This window comes from Adiantum capillus-veneris, chromosome 27, assembly GCF_014529385.1.
Source record: "Adiantum capillus-veneris isolate H3 chromosome 27, ASM1452938v2, whole genome shotgun sequence".
Taxonomy (NCBI): domain Eukaryota; kingdom Viridiplantae; phylum Streptophyta; class Polypodiopsida; order Polypodiales; family Pteridaceae; genus Adiantum; species Adiantum capillus-veneris.
Window position 1 is genome coordinate 137054488 of NC_140957.1, and position 24350 is coordinate 137078837.

The 24350-nt window shown below is 46.4% G+C and overlaps 1 protein-coding gene across 2 annotated transcripts in view; it reads right to left on the minus strand.

Annotated features, from left to right (window-relative positions):
- The window catches only part of LOC147422812 (kinesin-like protein KIN-4A), an 80605-nt gene that overhangs the window by 45794 nt on the left and 10461 nt on the right, over positions 1-24350 (minus strand). Inside the window, exons 3-8 of one of the 2 annotated variants that reach the window (XM_086503804.1) lie at positions 1527-1679; positions 1193-1452; positions 892-1073; positions 667-791; positions 545-581; positions 62-153 (exon numbers count right to left, since the gene is read on the minus strand). In XM_086503804.1, coding sequence (XP_086359930.1) covers positions 62-153; positions 545-581; positions 667-791; positions 892-1073; positions 1193-1452; positions 1527-1679 — 849 coding nt within the window. Of the gene's footprint in view, positions 1-61; positions 154-544; positions 582-666; positions 792-891; positions 1074-1192; positions 1453-1526; positions 1680-24350 lie in introns of those variants that run through there. The other variant, XM_086503805.1, reaches the window with a different exon arrangement.

Here is a 24350-nt window from a genome sequence, read left to right on the forward strand (position 1 = left end):
CTGCGGCATCTTTGAACATGTTGTGATCAAACTCTTAACATATAAGCAAGGTAAATCTTACAAGTGGCTTGTTCTGTATATTACGAGCCCTGTTGGCATATTTTAGAGTATTAAGACTCTCCTCTGCATTTGAATCTGCTGGGCTGATACAAGCTGTGGCCAAAGGTCAATGCAGCTTTTCTTTAGGAATGACATCTACCCAAAAAAGTGTTCTTAGATAGACAATCTGAATAAGGGCTGGAACAAGCTGTGGCTAAGGGTATATGCACTTCTTTAAGGAATGTCAAGGACATCAAATAGACCTAGAAAAATATTTGTTCTAAGTGGAAAGCTACATAGGCGGTGGTACAAGCTGTGACAATAGAGGGTGATTACGAACAGATGGAGCTCTAAATCTACGGGTATGATAACTATATGCTCAGAAAGTACAATCATAAGATGCATGTATCTAGCTAACTCCATACGGTTTCAGAGACACACACACACACACACACACACACACACACACACACGCATCCAAGCAAGCCAGACATAGAAGACATACCAATCATTACAGTCCTGCTATTGCCTCCTAAAGAATCCTGAAATCAGCCCAGGTATAGAAAAATATAAGCGTCATCGTCCTCATGATTATGACATTCAATGATCAAAGCAACACCACCATACCTGTAAAAGTCGTGTAAGCTTGCTGTCACGATAAGGAACATGACCACCATCTTTCCTCTTCTTCTCATCTCCAAGTGCACTTATGACATTACCAAGAGCTAATAAGCCCTTGTTAATATGCACGCCTATCAAAGAAAAAGTGCTTACTTCAGAAGTTCACAAAAGTACTTATTGCAAATATCAAGGGTAAACATATATTCAGAGGAGTTAGACGAACCAGATTACCTTCTTTAAAGCGCATCCCATCAGTACCAGTTCGTTTCACTCTCTCAGAACCAGCAAGGTCCACTAAATGTAACTTTGCACATAAACAATCGTCATGGAAGTTATCGAGCATCCCATTATTTGATAAAACATCGAATTTCCGACCTTGCTGTATTGTTATTGTAAGAATGGCATGGGAACGACTGTAAAACCATCAACTACATAGTAAGCTGCAACTAATACCCATGAGTAATGCTTACTACTAGTCCACAGAGAAGGTAAAGAAAAATATGTGAAGGTTTTCTGGCACATCAGTAAAGACCTTGAGGTGGAATTCATATTTGTGCTTGCTGTTGCACGAGAAAGGGATCCTTGCTCTAAGAGTGTTGCCATTTGATGCAAGCTACTGACTTCAATCTCCGTCACTCCTGACAGAGTTATTTCTCCACCAATTGTCTCTCGAATCTGAATAGAGCTCTTTGAAGGTGTGATAGGCCTCATGTTAGCTCCTACATACATGTCTGGTCGGGTTGCAGTCAGGGCATTAGAAACCAGCAGATCATGAAGCTCCTCATTAAGAATCTGTGCACCAAAATCATCAACAAGATTCTTCCAAAGAGAAAATTGAATAACCACTCAAGTTCAAGCTTGTTTACCTCAATAAAGGAAACACGAACTTGGTAAACCACTTTTTCTGATGTTTGTTCCATTTTCTTGTACAGCAACTCCATTACCTTCGGTATAATACCATCATTGCTACCCCCTACAGTATCTCCCGTGCCCATTGTGTATGTTTTTCCAGACCCTGTCTGAGAAGTAAATCAACAGAAAAAAAGTAGCATGAGCAAGCAGTATGAAGATAACCAAGGTGAAAGGTAAGCCTTGTGTGTTCGAAAGGACAAAATAAATGTTCACCACAGTTAAAGGCACCTGTGTTGGAGAACCCATTCACTCACATATTCATGCACATAAAACTCTTTGTTAGTGATTTAGCCACACAAGCAGCAAGCTCTCGCTCTAACAAGAATTTGTCCATTCTGATGGAGTTCAATTAAAAATAGCAAGTAGAAAGGTATCTTGGCTCTTGGAGATGAACCATAGCAATCAGATTGCACGCACAAAGGGCACATGATCATGATGATATAGTGGCAGATCATTTCATACATGCTAGGATAATATTGACAGTTTGTTGGCCTTCATGTTCGACAGGGCTATGTGTGAGGGGTTTCCTGAGACTTAGAGAACATCTACGATTGTACCACTACTCAAATCTGGAGATCCAACCTTGCCAACTAACTATTGCACTATGATGATTGGCCACTCATTGGCCAAGCAGGCCAGAGAGTTCCAATACAACTGAAGAACGTGGCAGAAAAGGAAAGATGAAAGCAAGACTGATACTAGATTGTATGGGGACCAACCCGGATCAAATGGATGGAAGCACAAAACTTTGTTGCGCATGGGGCAAAGCACGAGATCAGGAAGCCCTCAACTCTTTTACGGAGGAGCCAAGGCCAACTTCATTTCATCGGAATTGGCGGCTTGATTTGGAATTACGCCCGACAGAATGGGGCCACAGGCGGAGGCAGTTCTAGCGGCACCTAAACGGGATGTTGCCATTATATGTCACGTGACACATCCAACCCTATGTGTCCGTGGACAAGCTACACCATAGCAGGGTTCCCCTCAGTCCAATCAGTTTAGATTAGAAGTGATCTGGCACTTTTGTGAGTCTATTCGTAGACCGTGCATGCCCAATCACTTAGTGTAGATGCATATCCTCTGGTTGCACACCGCATAAGCATAAGCATTTCCATCAGATTCCATCAAAGTCAGTTTGGGGATTTTTCAAGTGACTTTAGCCTATTTTTCCCTATATTTAATATTTTTCACTTATTTATTAAGTGACTTTTGTTGGGTACTCAGTAGGGCAAATTGGGTAAGTTAATATATAAGCAAACCCAAGTTAGCACAAATTGGCAGATGAGCCAAGGAGCACAGCAGGCTAACAAGCAACGTGAGGCCCCTTCACCCGCAGCCATCAGATAGCAGGATCGCCATCTATCCTCTCACCCCCTGGCGTTTCCTTATCCAACAGACATCGCCAGCAAGCAACTGAGCCTAGCGTTTTTATCTGATCACCATCAGCGTTTTTCAGCCATTTACTAACGCTAGCACCATCATCATCAAGTCCAGCGATTTCCCATCAGCAAATTCAGCAGAGTAACCACAGCTTGACAAGGATTTACTGACGCTAGAGGTGCTGCCATTTTCAGCAAGAAAAACACCTGCTGTTCCAGCATTTTTCAGCCAAGGATCTCTCCAAAAACGCAGCCAAAGGTACAGATACATCAGCGTTTTTCATCCTCACATCAGCCCCGACCAAACCAGCGAATTTCAGCCGTAAAAACAGCAGTCAAGCATTCATTTTCAGCCCCCCAAAGTGGTGCAGACTTTCAGCCTATACCCCTTTGTGAACAGCAGTTAGAAGAGCATCGAATTCAACCCTAAAGTCTTCATCGTCGTCATCGACATAGTCGCCATTTGCATCAGTCCATTGCATACGCATTGTACACCTTTGTGCAATCAAAGTAGACCACTCTCGCCGACGAGAGTGGGGCCTTCGGAGGAGGGTTTTACAACCTCTCGGGTGTCGTATCTCTTTTCTCTCCTTCTCTCAGTCTCATTCACTTGCACGCACAATATCCACTCACTTTGTGTTGGAACGAGGCTATGGAGGATGCAGGTGGTGGGTCGCCATGGCGTGGAGGTAGCACAGCAGAAGGCGAGAAAAGAGAGAGAGAGAGATTCGACACAGTAAAATGCACGCTATATTTTTTTTCTTTTAATGGAAGCCTTTACATAGCTTTTGCAATATGATGTCTACCTCACCTTTTTCCACATGCAAACTCAACTAACTAATGGTCTATACCTGCATGCCTTGAGACTTGTTCTCACGGGCTGACCAATAAGGGCTTGAACCCAACAATCCCCCCCTCAAGCCCGAACTGGACAAGCAACTCATGATACCTCGAGTTTTGGTATACTCGTCAATCAGTGAGTTTTAGGTTTTCTCACAACCAAGGATTTTTGGTTTATCCATAACCTGGTGCTAGGTCAGTAACCCCCCCTTTGAACAGATAGGGTGTAGGTCAAAAAAGTTAGCTACCAAAAGTATTGGAGTTTTTGGTTCACTGCCAAACCTTGGGTTTAAGGTGTACCCAGTAACCTCATGAGGAGCGGACAAAATGGTACTTGAGAACAAAAAACTGATAAATTGGGAGGTCTTACCACTTATGGGTGGCAGTGTCTATAGCCCGTACAATTTATTTTGACTAAATAACATGAAAAGAGTTGATCTAATAAATTTCCTCATCAACGGAATATATTGGAGATTCAGTGTCTCCCTCAACCACATGAATTTGAGTTTTACCCTTTTGAAAGCACTTATTTGATGGATGATTTGTTTTACCACAGTGAACACAAGGATTCTTCTTGAAACAGTCTTTCGTCTGATGATTGTTGCGCCCACAAATGGCACAAGTTCTGGTTCCATTGAATGGTCGAGATGAAGCTGCTGTAGCAGCACATTTAGTGACTGCATATGCACTGGAAGTATCAGAAGAACTGGTGGGTGACACGGCATTCGAGACTGTATATGCCCTGGGAATAATAGTAGAATTGGTACTAGGTACCCTGCGTTCTTCTTCCTGCAATGAATTGATGATACCATCCAAGGAGGGCAGCGGATCTTTCTCTTTTAAAACAGTAACAATCTGATGAAATTTGTCAGTCAAACTTTTCAACAAAATGGCTATGAGATCTTCTTCTGGTACTGAAGCTTCGACATAAACAAGTTGAGTTCTAATACTCTTCAGTCTATTGGCTAAAGCTGCAATATTTTCATCTTCACGCATGCGGATGGAATATAATTCCATTTTTAAACTCATTTTTGAATACTTTGCTTTGGCACCAAACAACTTCTCTAACTCTATCCAAGCAGCACTTGAAGAATCGACATCATCCAAATAATGAATAAAATCATCTTCTAAGGAGGTTAGGATAATACCAAAAGCTTGTTCGTCTTTCCTCTGTAGCTCAGCAGATAGTGCCCTTGTAACTGCAGCGGATGTGCCGGATTCGTCGGCTGCAAGAGGCTTGACCACATTCCAAAGATTTTTCCGCATCAGATAACCTTTGACTTTGATCTGCCAAGTATGAAAGCCCGATCCATTGAACTTGTCGACTTTTGATGTCATATTGAAGTCTTTAAGAAGCTTGGTAACGAGGGTGGTCGTTGTTGGTTATTGCACGTATAGCTAAAAACGAGCGTCCTTTTGATATGATGCTACGCTCTCACCAGCTTTTAGAGTTATAACGTTGAAGACCACTTTGTGTTTGTTGCCATCCAAATTGGGGTTTATAAGCTCTGAATAAAAAACTTTCCAAGATGCTGTCAATTTTGGAAATTTTACTGTTATGTAAGCCTTCAGAAAACACCTGTCTATCTGCTATGACTATGAGCATTGACGAGCATCCGGCTTTTTAATGCTAAGTACTGTATTCTAGCGTCGAGGATACTCGAGGTGGGAAGAGTACCTTGCTTGACAGGCCACTTTATTAAAGTGTGAAACCGGATGAAAACAAAACTTGAAAAACCAAACTGTCGATGGCGAGCTCTGCAGGCAACAGCGCCAATTGGCGGTTTGCTTCACAGCCGGCTCTAGAGGCCGATTTAGGAGATGATGCAGTATCGAAATTTGCTCAAACAGCCAGGGCGAACTGCATGATGTCGTTTTTGCGTGTTTTGCAGCAGGTCAATTTCGGGTCTTTCCTCCTCTGCAGGCAGCGCTTCCCACAAGGCAGCTTCGTCAAGTCGAGCCGAGACCGGGGCAAGATGGCTCTGATACCAGTTGTTGGAACGAGGCTATGGAGGATGCAGGTGGTGGGTCGCCATGGCGTGGAGGTAGCACAGCAGAAGGCGAGAAAAGAGAGAGAGAGAGATTCGACACAGTAAAATGCACGCTATATTCTTTTTCTTTTAATGGAAGCCTTTACATAGCTTTTGCAAGATGATGTCTACCTCACCTTTTTCCACATGCAAACTCAACTAACTAATGGTCTATACCTGCATGCCTTGAGACTTGTTCTCACGGGCTGACCAATAAGGGCTTGAACCCAACACTTTGTTCGTGATCATAGCACTCTCCCTAAAGACGGAAGGCTCTCTCCTTCCCTAAGAACTAAAAGGAACCTTAGCGGCACCTAAACGGGATGTTGCCATTATACCTGTCATTGGCAAACTCTGTTTGCATTGTCGGGGGTATTTAGGGCACAAGGACTTTTATATCACATCTTTGGAAGGGTGTGATGTCCTCCTAAAAATCCCTTGGTACAACAAGAACAACGTCGTGGTTGATTATCGGGCCAAGAAAGCTACTTTGCAAATGAGAAGGGCAAGAAAATTGTGTTTGATGTAAAATTGAAGGGCGAGTCTGTCTCTATTGTATCGGCTTCGGCCATTTCCAAATTAATAAAATCCACGCTTTTCATTTACTCAATCTACTTGAAAGAATGAATAATGAACAACGAACCAATACGTCTGAATTGGATAAGGAACGACAACAATTTTTGCACACACAGGCTGATTGTTTCTCTGGCGAGCTACCTCCACCTCGTCCTGAGGACAATACGATTGATTTAATTCCTGGAAATACACCACCGGGCCGGCCACCTTATCAAGTTAGTCGAACCCAAAATGAAGAAATAATGAACCAAGTAAAAGAACATCTAGAAAAGAGTCTCATCCAGCCTAGCATGTCACCTTTCTGTTCTCTGGTATTGCTAGTACTAAAGAAAGACAGATCTTGGAGAATGTGCATTGATTACACAACTCTCAATAAAATCACCATTAAGAACAAATTCCCTATCCCAAGGATCGATGGTATGTTTGACAAACTTCAGGGATCCTCTTGTTTCAGCAGAATTGATTTGAAAAGTGGATATCATCAGATCCGAATTGCTCTGGGGGATGTCTACAAGACAGCTTTCCGGACAACTTTTGGGTTTATATGAATATTTGGTGATGCCTTTTAGGCTTACAAATGCTCCAACAACATTTAATTGGATGATGGATAGGCTTTTCCGAGAGTATCGACCTTTTGTGGGCACTTTCTTTGACGATTTTCTCCGAGAATGAAGCAGAGCACAGACATCATCTGCTACAGGTCTTCCAGGCATTGCGGAAGCAAAGATTGGTTATCAATGTCAAAAAGAGTAGTTTTTCTTACAGGAGATACATTTCTTGGGGCACATCGTCTCAGAAGGTCTCAGAAGAGGGAGTGTAGATGGACCCGGCCAAAAATTGAGACTATCTGTGATTGGCCTGCCGCCTGACTTAAAGAATGTTCATGAAGCTCCAAACTTTTTGGGCTTGTGCTCTTACTATTGGCGGTTCATTCGAAAGTTTGCTGAGATAGCTTCACCTTTGCATTTACCGACTCAAAAAAAAGTCCCTTTCACGTGGGGACCGACAAAGGTGACTGCTTTTCAAACGGTCAAAGAAAAATTGACTACCGGACCAGTGTTGGCTTTGCTAGACTTGCAAAAGCCATTCGAAGTTTATTGTGATGCTTGTGGCCGTATTTTGGGAGCAGTTTTGATGCAAGAAGGCCATGCCATTGCTTACAAGAGCAGGATGTTTTCACGGCCATAGTTAGTAGCACAGATTTATGAGAAAGAACTATTGGTAGTGATCCATGCTCTTACACATTGGCGACACTATTTACTCATAGCTGACTTCACAGTCTTTACGGATCATCAGAGTTTACACTACTTATCACAGAAGCAGGTTTCAGAAAAGCAAATGCGATGGGCACACATCCTGTCACACAGTTTCACTTCCAAATTGTCCATGTTCAAGGGCATAAGAAGTCAGTGGCAGATGGGATGTGGATGACTTTGTTCGCAGTTGTTTAGTATGTCAAAAGGTCAAGTTTGACAGGCATAAGGCACCAGGACTTCTACAGCCTTTACCCATTCCCTCCCACCCCTCGGAAAGCATTGCTATGGATTTCATCTTTGATCTCCCCAAGACTCAAAGTGGGCATGATGGCATTTGGACAGTCATTGACAGATTTAGCAAGCAAGCTCACTTTATTCCAGTAAAGAAGACAGTCAAGCTTGATCATTTGGCGAGATGTTCATTGCTCAGATTTTTCGGTTACATGGCATGCTGAGACGATAGTTTCGGACAGAGATCCCCAATTCACGGGTTTGTTTTGGAGGGCAATTTGGGAGAACATTGGCAGGCGGCTACAGTTCTCATCATCATTCCACCCACAAACAAATAGGCAATCTGAGATAGCCAATTCGGTGGTTTTGGATTAATTAAAGTCTTACATCTCCAATAAGAAGACTTAATGGGAAAAATATTTGCCTTTGGTGGAATTTGCCTACAATAACACAATTCACTCCATTTGAGGTAATCAAAGGTGCTAAGAAGGTCCCTCCATTTCTAAGCACCAAGGACAAGATTTTTGAAGCAGATCAGTACACGAGGGATTTGCACACTGCTTTTGCCAAGGTTCGCGAGGCTCCAGAGAAGTCTGAAGCACGGCACAAGAAGGCAGCAGATAGACATAGACGCGACTTGAAGTTGAAGGAAGATGATTGGGTGCTCTTACGTGTTGAGAAGGCACACCTAAGGACAAGAACTCTAGATACCTCATTTTGTTCACAAGAGCACATGCAAAAATACAAAAGAACCCCACATTGTGGCTTGTACCAAGGGTAAGGACATGGCAGGCACACGATGCATTGAAGAAGAAGAGGCCAACATGGCTCAACTATTCAAGACTGCCAGCTTGTATATATATAGAGAAAACTATCAAAATACCCCTCTAATTTGTGGAAATTTGCAAAATATTCCTCAATTTTGAAATACCCCAAATATTTTGTCATAGATTCTCAAAATTCCCCTTAAATTTTTAAAAATTCTCAAAATACCTTGGTTATGAGATTAAATTTCTCAAAGGATAAAAAGCTATGTGGCTTTTTATAAGGATACTGATTATCTTTGAATACAAGAATTTGAGTTGGTTATGTAGGCTTTGGAGATGAATTGCTTACTTTTATTTAGACATAATATAAGGGAAAGGAGCGGCTTTTTCCCAAGCTCAGCATGAGGTATCATGGCCCTTTCCAGATTCAAGAATAGATAAATGATGTATCCTTCAGACTCAAGTTGCTCGACACTTGGAAGACTCACAATGCGTTTCATGTGAGTCTCATGAAACCTTATAAGGGTGAGGTGCCAGTTGGCAAGGAGCCTGATGAGCAACCTGAAGTGGAAGAGAGCGAGGAGATACTCGTTCCATAACAGATTCTGGCCCATAAAGAAAGGAAAGTGAAAGGTAAAATGATTCGACGGTTATCCGGCAAGAGAAGGACCTAGCAGATACTCTTCAATTTTTGGAACTTTACCTTGAGGCTTTCGGCTTAGCTACATCTATTTCGAAAGATCTCGCAGATCAGCAGGGTTGAATCTAGTGCAAACGAGACTGCATGAGAGGGGATTCACTCCGCTCCTTTGTCACAGATTACCTGACTGGAATAAAGTCACTGATTTCCCTTAGGATTTCAGGGATACTGCTGTGCTGACAGTATACTCCGGTATGACTTTACGAATAAGGAAATTAAAAATGGGAATTCCTAAACTCGAATCTGATTGATGTGTACTCTCTCATGTGATTTTGTTTGAGTGCAGGATTGAAAGACGAATGACTGCAGCATTTCGGTCTCGAGAATCTATAAACATGATCGCAATAAGAATTAGCTAATCCGACATCAGTGAGGTCTGGTGTGGATCTAGATGCGATTGCTAAATACGTTGCCAAGAATCATGGTCTTAGACCTGGAATCAATTCTTATGTGATTGATATGATCTGAATGTGCACTAACTAAGTCGTCTTTGTGCAAGTGCTAGATTTGTGTTGTCTAGTGCATCGGTACTTAGAGTGAGTGTCCACTAAACTGGTTTATGGCCTCTGTCTATTTTGCATGCGTAATCGAGGGCGATTACAATTCTTTCAAGAAGGGGGTATGTCACAAACTGATGATGTGGCATGCCCAAAGGAAGTTGTTCCAACTTATAGGGTCCAATCCGATGGGGCCTTAGGGACAGTAAATGAATATAGAGGTTGGCGGCTGACTGTACGCAAGTCCGCAAATCGTGTTGGAGTGCTGACGTGGCTGGCCGTACAGAAATCCGTAAAACGCTTTGGCTGTGCTGACGTGGCAGGCCGTATGGAATTCCGCAGAACGCATTGGCCATTTTTTGGAACTAGAGCTTTAGAAGCCGAGTGCTTTTGAGTTTGGAAGCTTTTCATGTACTGCTTTTCCATGGCCAAGGGCCTCTAAATAAGACCCTTGGGCCTCTCTTGGCTCACGTGTGCTAACGAGCCGGGGAGCCAAGAAAGGCCCTGCGGGCAACCGTACTTTTATCAAGCATTAATACAAATAGAGATACCAAAAGGATCGCCAGTCTTTGGGGCCCATCTCTCTGAGCACGGAACTACGTCGAGCCGTGTCGACTCAATTGAATTGTGAATTAAGTGCGAAGTGTTTTAAAGCGATTCTCTCTCGTGTGTCGTGCCAGATTCTCGACTTGGGGTGTCCAAGTCTTTTACAGGGTCACATGAAAAAGGAGTGTCCTAAGAAAGAATTTAAAACTGAACCCACTACTACATCAACTTTTGACTCTACCCCCTCAAGAATATGCTATGAGTATGGTGGAGCAAGAAGCTAAGCGGGAGTGGGCATTTGAAGAGAATGAACTCATAAAATGTTATGGACATGTTAATGGTCAAAGGGTCATTGTGTTGTTTGATTATGGAAGTTCTCATGATGTCATAAGTGAATCTCTTGTGAAATGTGCACGTCTTCAGACTTCTCCTGTCCCCACCCTCCGAGTGCAGAGATTCTCTATAGGCATGGACACGTCAAATTAACCATTCAATAAACTCAACTCACTCGTCGTTTTGTAGTCTCTAAACTTGCACGATGTGATATCATTTTGGGCATGAAGTGGTTTCGCAGTTTCAAGCCCATTATCGATTGGGAGAAGCTTACGTTTCTCATCAAAGATAATGTGTCACAGCCCGTCTGCATTCAAGGCGAGAGCAGTATTCCCTCTCCCTCTCTCATCTCTCGCGTCTGGGAAAATAGAGCGCTACGTCGAGGAGCCCAAGCGGCGATCACCTATGTCAACCCGACAACAACGAACTTGGGTATTTCTAGCAGATACAACAAAGGATTTCTCAAGGTCAATTCCGTGCTTTCCCAAGATCATCATTCCCCTACACACCATCCCCATCGACCTATGGACATTGTCTCTAACCAATTGCATGACGCAGAACGCATAGGTAAAATTTAATTTTTTCTGAACCAAATAAAGAGAAGCCAAAACTGGATGAATTCTTGTTTAAGAGGCTTCGCCCTCCCAAGATACCGTCTTTTGGGTTACTAGTTCTCTTTGTTCGTAAGAAACCAAACTCATTTCAGTTTTGTGCTGATTTTAGGGCACTCAAGACAAGGATGGTCAAATTCTGTAAGCCGAGACCTCACATGGTTGTTCCTCCGGAGCGTCTACACCAGGCACAACGAGTTTCCAAAGTAGACCTAACAAGTTGCCGCCACAAGGGTGGACTTCCAAGGAGCAATCCAAAAGAACCACCGGAGATCATTGCATAGTCACATTGGGATGGGGACGGGTCTCGGGGACATGATGGGTCCCGGGGACGGGAACGTGGCAAAACAGGGGACGAGGGACAGGCCACGGGACGTGTAAAAAGCGCATATTGGACAACACTAGAGTACAAGATTGCAAAGAAAAAGTGGGTTTTGTGGTCATAATATCAAAATATGACATGTGGTAAGGACGCGAGACGCGCGCACCGTGCACGTTGACGCGATGGAATTGTGATCAATCATCATACTCAAAGGGGCAAAAGTAAGGATGTGCAAGTGAAAAGTGGATAAGTAGAGTCTAGTGGGCAACATTGGCTTATATGGGACCTATCCTCTAGCAAAATTCAAACTGGCTCGTCCCCTGCCCACGTCCCGCCTGCTTATGTCACTAGGGACACGCGTCCCGAGACGCGTCCCCTCTGCGCCCATGTGAGGGACCCCTTTGCCGTCCCGTCCCATCCCGCCAAAAAGCATCCCGTCCCCGGGTCCCCTATGACTATGGATCATTGTTCCAACCAAAGTCATCAAGCCAAAGCATGCTCAATTGCTTCAATTCCAGTGTGGCAATAAGAAGGAAGCAAAGCAATATTTCCTCAAATTCAGGGATCGAGGGACACATGAAGCGGCTTGGGCGAACGAGGAATTTTTCATCGACTACCCAGATCTGCTAGCCTCATATAAGGAGGCCATGCAAATCGGTACCCGTACCTCACCTTAAGCAGGAGATGATGCCAATTGCACATGGTTTGTGTGCCATGTGGACATGCTTCATCGACTTCCAGAGCTAGTTTTCCCCTTCTTCCTAGATAGGAGTGTCTAGAATCCTAGGAGAATTAGTATCGGCAATTTTGTGAGCCTGTTCGCAGGACTTGCATGTCCCAACAAGTCCATTAGATTAGATTTTCTAGTTTTGGAACCCTCTTGCAAAAGCGGTTTGTACGCGCTTTTTGACACATGTTATTACACTACGGTGGGCATCTCGCATGGTGTGCATATAGTTTTAGGTTAGAGGAATCCAACGAGCCATTTCCCGCGTCAATCGATTCTCAGGTGGGCAGATGTGCAATAGTTTCACCTAGAAACTAACCCCCTGGTCCAATATTTTGTTGGGTCTGATGGACAGTTTGCCCTACCTAGCCCTTAGCTGATTTATAAGTCAAAAATTGGGCCTATAAAGAGAGCACTCAGCCTAGCGTTTTAAGTCAGATTTCCAATTCTAGCACAAGGAGAGCAATCAGCCAAGGGTTTTTGCTCAAATCAGCCAGTGTTTTCTGCAGTCAGCCCTAGCGTTTTTGCCTAAAAACGCCAGACCAGAGCAGATCAGCCAGCGTTTTCAGATTTCAGCCCCCTTTCGTCGTGGGAAACATGGATCTGCTCTCGCCGGTATCTTCATTGGTCCGGTTCTTCGGCAGCCCATCGAGCCTCACCTCAGCCATTCCCTCACTGTCATTGAGTGCTCACATTTTCAGAAGTTCTTAGCAATGTAGAAAACCAATCAGGTAGAAAGGTTAAAGCTTTGCGAACTGACAATGAAGGCGAGTACATCTCCTCTCAGTTCAAGGACTTTTGCAGTGAACGAGGCATTAGAAGACAATTCACCACGCCTTACACACCCGCTCAAAACGATGTGGCAGAAAGGATGAATAGGACTATCCAAGAACGGGTAACTTCTATGTTGTCTACGGCTACGATACCTCAGGAGTTTTGGGGGGAAGCTGTTATGACAGTTGTTTACTTGATAAACCGGTCACCTAGTACACGGCTGAAATATAAGATTCCGCAGGAGATATGGACGAGCAAACATCCTAATGACAATAGATTACGTGTATTTGGGTGTGAGGCATTCTTACATGTGCCAAAAGAGCTTAGGCAAAAGCTTGATCCGAAGTCACACAAGTGCATCTTCATTGGATATGGTGTGGATATAGAGATGGGATATCGTCTCTGGCACTCGAAATCTAAGAATTTACGCAGCTCAAAGGTGATATTCTACGAGTCTAAGATGCATAGACAGCCACTGAAAGAGATTGAAAATCGCAAAGTAAGGTTTGAGGATATTGCCTCACCACCCATTTAACATTGCATGGCCAGTGTGAAAAGGCTAACTAAACGTGTTTCTCACATCGAGAATCTAGGTCAGTTAGTCGATGTCCGGTAAGGCCAGTTAGCACTAAATTTTGATGAGTACGGAAGAGTGTGCGTGCCTAAATCGAATATGGGCACGTGGCAAGTCACCGACAACTTTATAAGTTGGGACGTTAGGAAACTAGACAGAGGTTCACTTACCTGCCTAGTCAGCATCTGCAAGCAGGTGCCAGCTGAGGGGACGCCCAAAAGGAGAGGGCTGATTTTGTCATTCTGTGAGGGGATTTTCAGGTTTGAAGATTTCATGGAAAGCTTGCCTTCTCCCCCGTCTCTTGTAGCACGATGATTCCGATCTCGTGCATCTCTCTCCCCCTTACACATATGGTAATGCTCCAATAGCTGGGCTTCTTAGATCATTATGTACAGTCTTGCGGGCTTTATGCACATTTGCCAAGGCAAGGGCCTTCTAAACAGGATAGCTAATCCTCCACAAGTACATAGAGTTAGGTCGCTAAGACCTGCAAATTGGAGATTTTTCTTGTGTGAGAACTCATGAAATTCAAGGGGCAAGTGTCCCATTGTGTGCAGGAGCTCTAGGGATGCATGTAGTCATGTTTGCTTCGTCCGTACCAACCCTAAACAGAGGACTACAGATTATGGCTTGCTGTGTAAACGTGTAGGTCTAGGGCTTCCCTCCGAAACTACATCATAACACCAAAAAAGCTTCAGGGAAGCTAGGGTATTGTTCAACAGGTTTTTGAGCACCCGCTAGAGGCTGAAACACTGAAAATCAGCGCTCTGAATTTTCTCGCTGGCCATCAAAAAGCTCCTATTTCGCAAGGAAAGTCATCCCCGACTTGTGTTTTTGGCATATATGGATTATAACGTCGTTATGCTATTGAAATTGGACTGAAATCTGAATTTACAGCCCTAAACATTGTAAAGATTACTCGGGATTCGTGTACTGGCCAATTTCATTTACCCATTGCAAAATTGGTCATTCTAGACTTCCAAGCATGGAAATTGTTCTTGTCCAGCTTCTCACAGAATACCATTGATTCTATCATTATTAGAGATGTTTGCAAAAATCAGAATCCTGCACAAAACCTGCAGTGGACAAAAAGTAACCTGTACTTCACACAACCTATGATTACAATATGCATACATACATCCAACACAACACTTCACGCTACTATATAGTAGCTATGAAAGCTGTAGCACCAACCGAGCTTCGTGTTACACCAAAATGGGAGATTTGCAAAAACATAAAATCTTGTGTTCTTGCACGCGAATGCACTCAAACTCGAAAGAGGAGGCCGAAACGTGTTTGAAACTCTGGCTGCAAAAATATAGTTAGTAGGCATAGGAAGAATAGAGTTATAGGTTAGGGTTACGGACATGCAGGTTCGCCACAGGTTATGCACAATTTCCAAGTGTTCTCTCTCTCTCTAATAGACGTAAAAAGATCTCTCACCCAAGTGTGGTAGATTGGTTATGCCATTTCCCTCTTGAATAACAGGTCTTGAGTTCAACCCCTCGTCGGCTAGATCTTTAAGGTCTCTTGGGATGGTTTCCTACGACGTTAAAACTTTCTTCTTCTCGGGTGTGTGTGTGGGTGTGTATGTGGGTGTGCGCGTTAATAAAAAGAGGAAAATGGTATAACCTTTCTATCACCCAAGTGTGGTAGATTGGTTATGCCATTTCCCTCTTGAATAACAGGTCTTGAGTTCAATTGACTCCTCGTCGGCTAGATCTTTAAGGTCTCTTGGGATGGTTTCCTACGACGTTAAAACTTTCTTCTTCTTCTTCTTCTTCTTCTCTCTCTCTCTCTCTCTCTCTCTCTCTCTCTCTCTCTCTCTCTCTCTCTCTCTCTCTCTCTCTCTCTCCATCCCCCGCTCGCTGTTGCTCTGCACCCACCCGCCCCTGCTCACGCGCGCTCTGCAACCCCCCGCCCTCTCTCTCTCTCTCTCTCTCTCTCTCTCTCTCTCTCTCTCTCTCTCTCTCTCTCTCTCTCTCTCTCTCTCTCTCTCTCTCTCTCTCTCTCTCTCTCTCTCTCTCGCCCTCTCTCTCTCTCCACCCCTATGCGCGCTCCTGTTTTCCCGCTGCTCCCGCACGCGCGGCCTTGTTTCCTCAGCCCTGACCTCCCGCGTAGAGAGAGAGAATGGGCTTTTCGGTTCTCTTCCCAACGTAGAGAGAGAAGAGGGTCCCAACATAGAGAGTAATTTCGATTTTCCAGCGTAGGCGTAGAGAGAGAAAGAGGGGAGCAAGCGTAGAGAGAGAATAGGCTTGCACGCGTAGAGAGAGGAGAGGAAAAAAAAATTTGCGAGCGTAGAGAGAGAAAGAGCTTGCACCCCCCCCGCCCCTGCGCGCGCGCCTGTTTCCCCCCTACTCGCTCACTGCTCTGCACCCACCTGCCCCTGCTCACGCACCCCCGCTCTCTGCTCACTCGCTCTCTCCCTCTCTCAGCAGGTCACGAGCAGTTCAGCAGGTCGTCAGCAGTTAGGGTTTTGTGTGTCACTGAGGTAGCCGCACAGGTTCAGTAGGTCGCGAGCAGGTTCAGCAGATCTTGAGCGGGCAGCAAATAAGTCACGAGAACATCTCTAACAGGCGTGCAAGCAGCAAGCAGGTCGCGAGCAAACCCAACAGGTCTCTCTCTCGGGGGGTCGTGTGCTGTTCTCAACAGGTACAGGTACAGGTGCAGGTTCGGGCCAGATGTATGCTTGATGTGGGAGACAATGTATACATAGTGTGGATGCATATGTGCGCTTAGTGGCTCTTTTCCGGACGGCGATTAAGCATGAGGAAGCTGAGTGATAAAGCCAACCCCCTAGAGGATGCCATTCAAAAGTGCAAAGTGAAAATGACGGAGACTATTATCAAGATGAACCGCAATCTATTGGGCACAATAAAAATGCTTGAAGGACGCGTCTTGATCCAAGAAAGCAAGATAAACGAGTGTCGACTCAGGATGAAGAGATTGCGTCACTCAAGAAAGATCTCGCCGAAGCACGATCAAGAAACACATTGGAAGAGGGCGAATTGCAACCCTCAGTAATCGAAGAAATCAACACGATCAAGGAGCAAGTACGGGCCATCAAAGAGCAACACAAAGAGATGACGACTTCTTGGGTGGATGTTCTTACAAAAACTCAGCAGAAGGCGGATGAAGCCGAGAAATGAATCGAGGTGGCCAAGAAAGGAAAAGGCAAGGAGATAACGTCCACGTCCACACCCACTATCATTAATCAAACACTAGAGGAGGAGCAAAGAAGACGTGTACGCGCTTTACGTGTGAGAATTTGCGGTCTTAAAGACAAAGGCAATGTGGACGAAGAGGTAAAAGAACTCATGGCCTTGATGGGGGTTCATAAGCCGACGCACACAAGAGCCTAGAGAGTGGGCAACATAAAGAAAAATGGAAGCAGTGGGGAAACCTCAAAAGAAAGGGCACTCATCCTCCGTTTTCCCTCCATGGAAGCGAAGAAGTCCTTGAAGAAAAGGCCAACCCTTAAAGAGACCGGCATTTTTCTCGGGGATGATCTTACCCTCTCGCAGATCGCTCATATGCAAGAAGTAATCGGAAATTAGAGCGGCAAGGGGAAAAGGCAAGATTGCCTTTTACCGAGATGGAAGAGTAGTAATACTGGAGCGACGCTCCACATGACGGTGCGAGAATTATGGGACCACACTCAAAGTGGCGGCCTGGAACTGTAATGGATCCATGCCTCTTGATGTGGGTGCTTTTGAGGATAGCTTTACTGGAAGAGACATCATCTTTTACTCTGAGACACACCAGGCCCCTAGGCAATCCATGCCTCACATCAGTGGATACAGATGGGAAACAGCTTACAGACAGGAGACGCACTCAGAGCACAGAGGACGCGGCTGGGGGGGGGGTGGCAGTGTTATTTAGAGAGGATTTGCAGCCATTGATACATATAGCCCGCAGGGATGAGCAGGCTAGGTACATGTGGGTGAAATTGAAAGCAGAGACAGGCAGATATCTCTACATTGCTATTTGCTACTTTCCCCCAAGTACGTCGGTCTATGCATCACCCAGAGGACAGTCCCCCTTTTCTATTTTGGATGATGGCATATGGGAGTTCTCTAGAGATGGTGACATTATAATTCTAGGGGACTTCAATGCTAGGACTGCCCATCACCAAACAGTGTTTTATGATACTTAAGAGGAGATGCTGAGAGAGCTAGATGTTGTAGAGACGGGCCTGTCCAGACTATCACACGATTCAGAATATACTGAGTATGGGCGACACCTGATAGACATGGGCACCGCACATGGACTGGCCATCTTGAATGGCCTACAAAGGTTTCCTGCTTCGGGAGGCTTCACATGCTTCCCACACAAACATGGAGCCAACACAGTGGACTATATCATGGCACAACCGAGACTCATCCCTAGTATCCAGGACCTCACGGTTGGACCCAGACCTGTTGGTGTGGCAGTGGATCATGCTCTTGTATCGCTGACCATTTCTTTTCAGTGTAGTGTAGCACACAGGCTACAGGCAGCAGCCCCTACTCGCTACACCTTCACACGGGAGACGGACTCTGTATACATAGATGGGATCTACAGACGCCTGTGCACAGAGGAGCCAGGGCGACCTCTAGAGGAGCTTACTACTATACTGACACGGACACTACATGATGCAGCAGCAGAGGCATACCCACATACCCAGCCTGAGCAGAGACGCCGTTTAGGGAGCATGCCCCAGAACAGTTGGTATGATGAGGAATGCCGGGACACTAGAGCTAGACTTAAGAGGGAGGTGCTTTTGGGGGACATCACTCATAGGCAATCACAGATTGACTTCCGACGCCTAGTGCGGCGGAAGAAGAGGGCATTTTTGGCTCGCCTAGAGCAGGATCTATACCAGCTATTCTTGAGTCAGGACTCACGTGAGGCGTGGAGGCTCTTTCATGAGCACTCCCCCCCCCCCCCCCCCCCTACCATCACTTCTACAGAGGCTTGGGGCTAGTATGCATCATCTTTGTACACAAATCCTGAGCAGCCCCCCCTTCCCAACCCCCCCGATCCATGCCCACACGTGTGTTTTTTTCACCGTTGAGATAGTGAGGAAGGCCATTGAGACAGGATGAGGACTGGGAGAGCATATGATCATGATGGCTTAGTGGCTGAGCATTTCATGCATGCCAGAGATTTACTAGCAGAGCTTCTAGCAGTTATGTTTAACCGTGCCATGTGTGAGGGCTTGCCTGATACCTGGAGCCTATCTACTATTTTACCTATCTTCAAATCGGGAGACCCTATGAAGCCTAGGAACTATCGCACTATCATGATTGGACACACATTGGCACGGTTGTACGCATCTATTCTTGAGCAGCAGCTGAGTAGATGGGCAGAGAGGGAGGGGATGCGCGCAGTCGGGCAGACAGGTTTCAGGAGGGGGTTTTCTACTCTTGACAATCAGAGCCATCATTGACGAGGGCAGATCGCGAGGGAGACGGATCTATTGCAGCTTTGTGGATTTCCGTAAAGCATTTGACACAGTGCCCAGAGCTAGATTGATGGGCAGATTACAACAGATGGGAGTACCCACAGAGCTCATTTGGTGGGTCATGGCATTATACAAGTCAGTAGTGGGGCATGTATGCTATAAGGGAAGTACGTGCCACTTCCCCCAACTTGCGAGCCCCGTTTTCATGCGATTCTTCGCGTCCCTTGTATTCGGCACTTTCTTTCAATATTGATCATTCGTTCGCGTCCCTCCAACTCGTGTCCCTCTTGCGTCCCATTTTCAAGTTGCGTTCTTGTGTATGCGTTTGCTTGCCTGCACGTCCCGTTTGCAACGCAGGTGAGCCGGCGCGGTCCCGTTTCCCTAACGTCCCGAACGAGGGTATCAGAGCTTCGGCTCGAGTACCCGCCGACCCGACGTCAGCCCGTGGCCCGTGGTTGTCACCACGTTCTCGGCCCGCTTTGCCCCGTTTCTCCACGTTCTCCGTGTTCTTGGCCCGTTTTGCCCGTTTTTCTACGTTCTCCGCGTTCTTGGCCCGTTGTGCCCCGTTTTCACCACGTTCCTTGCGTTCTTGGCCCGTTTTGCCACGTCCCTTGCGTTTTCTCCACGTTCCCCACCGTTTTTCAACGTTTTGCCCCGTTTGACCCGCGTTCCTTGCCGTTTTGACGCGTTTCTCCACGTTCTTCATCGTTTTTGAACGTTTTGCCTTGTTTTGCCCCGTCTTACATCGTTTGGGACCGGTTTTCATCGTTGTTCATCGTTTTTGACCCGTTTTTCTCGGTTTTCATCGTTTTGGACTCCGTTTTGCGCTGTCTCATTGTTTTTTGACGTTTTCAAGCCCGTTTCTCACAGTTTTTCAGTTTTTGACATTTTTGAGTTTCTCTCGGCTTCGGCCACCAGAGTACAACAATGGCTGAAAATCAGGAATATGACGAAGGATACAGGACCAAACCTAACCTGAATAAAGACCGCAAGAAGAAGAAAGAAATGAAGCTACGACAAGATGACCAAGACCTAATGGAAGAGAGACTTGAGGCACGCCTCATGGCCTCCTTGGAATACCAGATGAACGTGATGTCTGCTAACCTGGGCGACCTGATTCAAACACAGCTAGGCCGGCGACACGAAGACCGCCCAGGCATAAGTAAGGTCAACACGCGACGAAAGACGCTACTACAGCTTTGAGAGAAATTTAGAAGATGAAAACAGATTGGGAAAGTTCAAACCCATTCCCCCAGAGAAGTACAAAGGCCATCGCAACTCCCTGGAACTCAACAAGTGGTTCAGAGAGGTAGAAGACTACATGCAGTGGAACAACATAGGCAGACGCAGATGGGTGCAAGTGGCCAAAACCTTCCTGGCCGACGACGCCTATGTATGGTTTCTCACCGAACAGCCATCAAAGAACTGGGAGGAATGGAAGACTTACAAAGAGATATGATCAGCTATTTTGTGCCAGATAATGAAGGCAACAAAGTCAGAGACTCGTGGCGCAAACAGCGCCAGGACGGCAACATATCAGATTACATTGTCAAGTATCGTCGACTCATGCTTCAACTCCCACTGATGCACATAGCAGATCGACTACATGGTTTCTTGTACGGCCTTAAGCCCTGGGCCCGTCGAGAAGTAGAAAAGCAGAACCCCACCACCTGGGAAGTGGCCGCCAATATGGCCGAAAAGCTACGCGACACAAACTCAACACAAAGTTTTCCTCCAAATATCCCGCGCCCCAACAATTTTGCCCCCACTACCCCCCACAGTTGGTCTAACCCACCCGCCGGGCGAGGCCGCGGATTTACACCCAATAACAGAAGCAATGACCTTCGTCCACCACCAACCAATTTCAACCCTGGATTAGGACGCGGAAATGGCGCCTTAGTCCCACGCAGCGCTTTTGCTAGCAACTCTTACAGCACCACGTCCAACAGTGGTGTCCCCAATACTTACAACGGCAGTCATAACAACCCACACCCCGATCGCATCCGGTGCAGTGACTGCAGAATTGCTCATGGCCCCTACTACGCATGTGTCCGCAAGCGCAATCAAGCATCATCACCATCTAGCAGGGTCAACACCCTCCAAATAGAAGAACCACCCTCCCTCCCACCCACCTATGGGCGAAGGCTCCCGGAGTATGTAAAGGATGGCCCGCCACATGAGCCGGAGGCCATCCTAAAGTCGCGCTTTGGGCGCCGGGGACAACTCTTCTATGTCAAATGGCGCAATCGCCCCATGACAGAATGCACTTGGGTACCTGAAGAAATCATGCTTCGACTCGGAAGACCCCTTGTGCTGCGCTTCTACAACATGCCCACTGAAGAGGAGGACAACACACTAAATGAAAACCACATAGAGTAGACCAACCAATTTCAACCCTGGATTAGACCGCGGAAATGGCGCCTTAGTCCCACGCAGCGCTTTTGCTAGCAACTCTTACAGCACCACGTCCAACAGTGGTGTCCCCAATACTTACAACGGCAGTCATAACAACCCGCACCCCGATCGCATCCGGTGCAGTGACTGCAGAATTGCTCATGGCCCCTACTACGCATATGTCCACAAGCGCAATCAAGCATCATCACCATCTAGCAGGGTCAACACCCTCCAAATAGAAGAACCACCCTCCCTCCCACCTATGGGCGAAGGCTCCCCGAGTATGTAAAGGATGGCCCGCCACATGAGCCGGAGGCCATCCTAAAGTCGCGCTTTGGGCGCCGGGGACAACTCTTCTATGTCAAATGGCGCAATCGCCCCATGACAAAATGCACTTGGGTACCTGAAGAAATCATGCTTCGACTCAGAAGACCCCTTGTGTTGCGCTTCTACAACATGCCCACTGAAGAGGAGGACAACACACTAAATGAAAACCACATAGAGTAGTCCTCCCCCCCCACTTTGTAACTAGCATCACCCTAAGTAGCTAGACATTTTTGCAACACCTAACTCCCCCCCTTGTAAATATCCGCCCCCAAAACCTCGGCATCAACTTTTGTATCGGCACCTCTCCAAACCCCGGCGTCAAGCTCTCTCAACCCGGGGGTGTATATAAGGGAAGTATGTGCCACTTCCCCCAACTTGCGAGCCCCGTTTTCATGCGATTCTTCGCGTCCCTTGTATTCGGCACTTTCTTTCAATATTGATCATTCGTTCGCGTCCCTCCAACTCGTGTCCCTCTTGCGTCCCGTTTTCAAGTTGCGTTCTTGTGTATGCGTTTGCTTGCCTGCAGGTCCCGTTTGCAACGCAGGTGAGCCGGCGCGGTCCCGTTTCCCCGACGTCCCGAAAGAGGGCGTCACATATGCACCCCAGAGGGTCAGAGGGTCTATCCACACTGGTTTATTCCACTATTGGTGTGAAGCAGGGCTGCCCGCTCTCTCATACTCTATTTGGTATGTATGTAGATGAGGTTTCTGACTACATTGAGAGAGATGGTGATAGAGGTGCACAGCTAGCAGGGACATGGATTCCACTATTGTTATATGCTGATGATATTGTTTTGATCTCTGACTCTCCGGAGGGGATGCAACGTCACCTGGATGCTTTGCATAGGTTTGCCCAAGAAAGTGGTTTGCCCGTCAACCTTGGTAAAACCAAGGTCATGGTATTTAATACCACCCCACAGTGGATCAGGAGGTCAACGCCCACCTTCACATACGGCCAGGAGAAGGTGGAGTATACAGATGCTTACACTTACCTTGGAGTGGTTTTTAGTGGGCCAGCATTTTCATTGAGGAGGGCAGCAGAGACTAGATTGACCAGAGCCCATGCAGCATTGGGTAAATCGGAAAGGATGTGTTCACAGGTTCAATTTCAGGAGCCTCGGACGAAGCTCTGGCTCTTTGACACTTTGGTGGCTTCTGTATTGCTCTATGGAGCTGAGATTTGGGGACCTTCACTGGACCTCACGGGAGGACAGGCCGCAGTGATGGATGGGGGGACATGGAGAAGCCTCTGGTCTCTATGATCTTGCGGCTCATTAGGGCCAAGGCTTCAGTACCACGTGCTATTATATGAGCAGAGCTAACTGCCCCCCCCACTGGTGGTTGAGGCGCTCACCAGATCCGCTCCTTCATACACCGCATGTGGGAACTTCCCAGAGTGCACGCCTTCCACTTGAGTCCTCTCGACAATTAGCCATGCAGGGAGATACAGCATGCTGGTATGGGGAGATGACATCATGGTTTCAGGCGCATGGGTCCAGCATAGACAGATTGCCTCCTTTCCAGTACTCACTGGATGCGCCCTCTCTAAGTCTTACACAGTCCGAGATCACCAAGCTCATTCGCCAGGACTTGACTCAGCTAGACACCAAGAGGACATGGATACGGCCAGTACAGGAACTAGGCACGAAGATGGCTTTCTATAGAGAGCATCTCCTCCAACTTACGGAGGATGGTTTTGTGACAAGGCCCAGATACATGGACACTCACCTGTCTCATGGGATACGATGTGCTATTGGCCAGATACGCACATCTTCACACTAGCTGCGGATCGAGATTGGGAGATACAGCAGAGTACCAGTAGAAGCCAGGACATGCCCCCTGTGTAACATCGAGCTTGAGACAGAGTTGCACTACACATGCCACTGCCCCGTCTACTACGAGATACGAGGCCGCTTCCATTGCTTGTTCAGAGAGGGCTTTGGACCATTCTCTAGAGTCATGCGGTACGAGGATCAGAGATGCCTGGGTTTGTTTTTGCTCGAGCTGCGCAGACACAAAGAGAGCTTGATGAGAGGAAAGACTAGCCAGTCTCAGAGACAGATCACAGACTTCTTTAGAGCTGCCACTGGACACCCGGAGGAGTTACTACCACAGTAGAGCTCGTCGCGTTACACCAGAGGCATACTGATCGACCGAGCGATTGAGCTGGGGAGATCCAAACGCCAACAACTGCAGAGGACTACACAGCATCAGAGGCTGCATCAGAGGATCCAGGTCACTTTGGCTCGACATGCACGGCGCCCGGTCCGTACTGACCATGGAGGAGATTGATGAGATCTGCCAGCGACCGATGCTGGATCTCCTGTGATCTAGCTATCCTAGCTAGCTGTTTTAGCTGCTTAGTCCACACCTAGCACTCTAGGATTCCATAGTATTTTATTTTGTCATTTTATCATCTTGTTACTCTGACTTTGTATCAGATCCACCA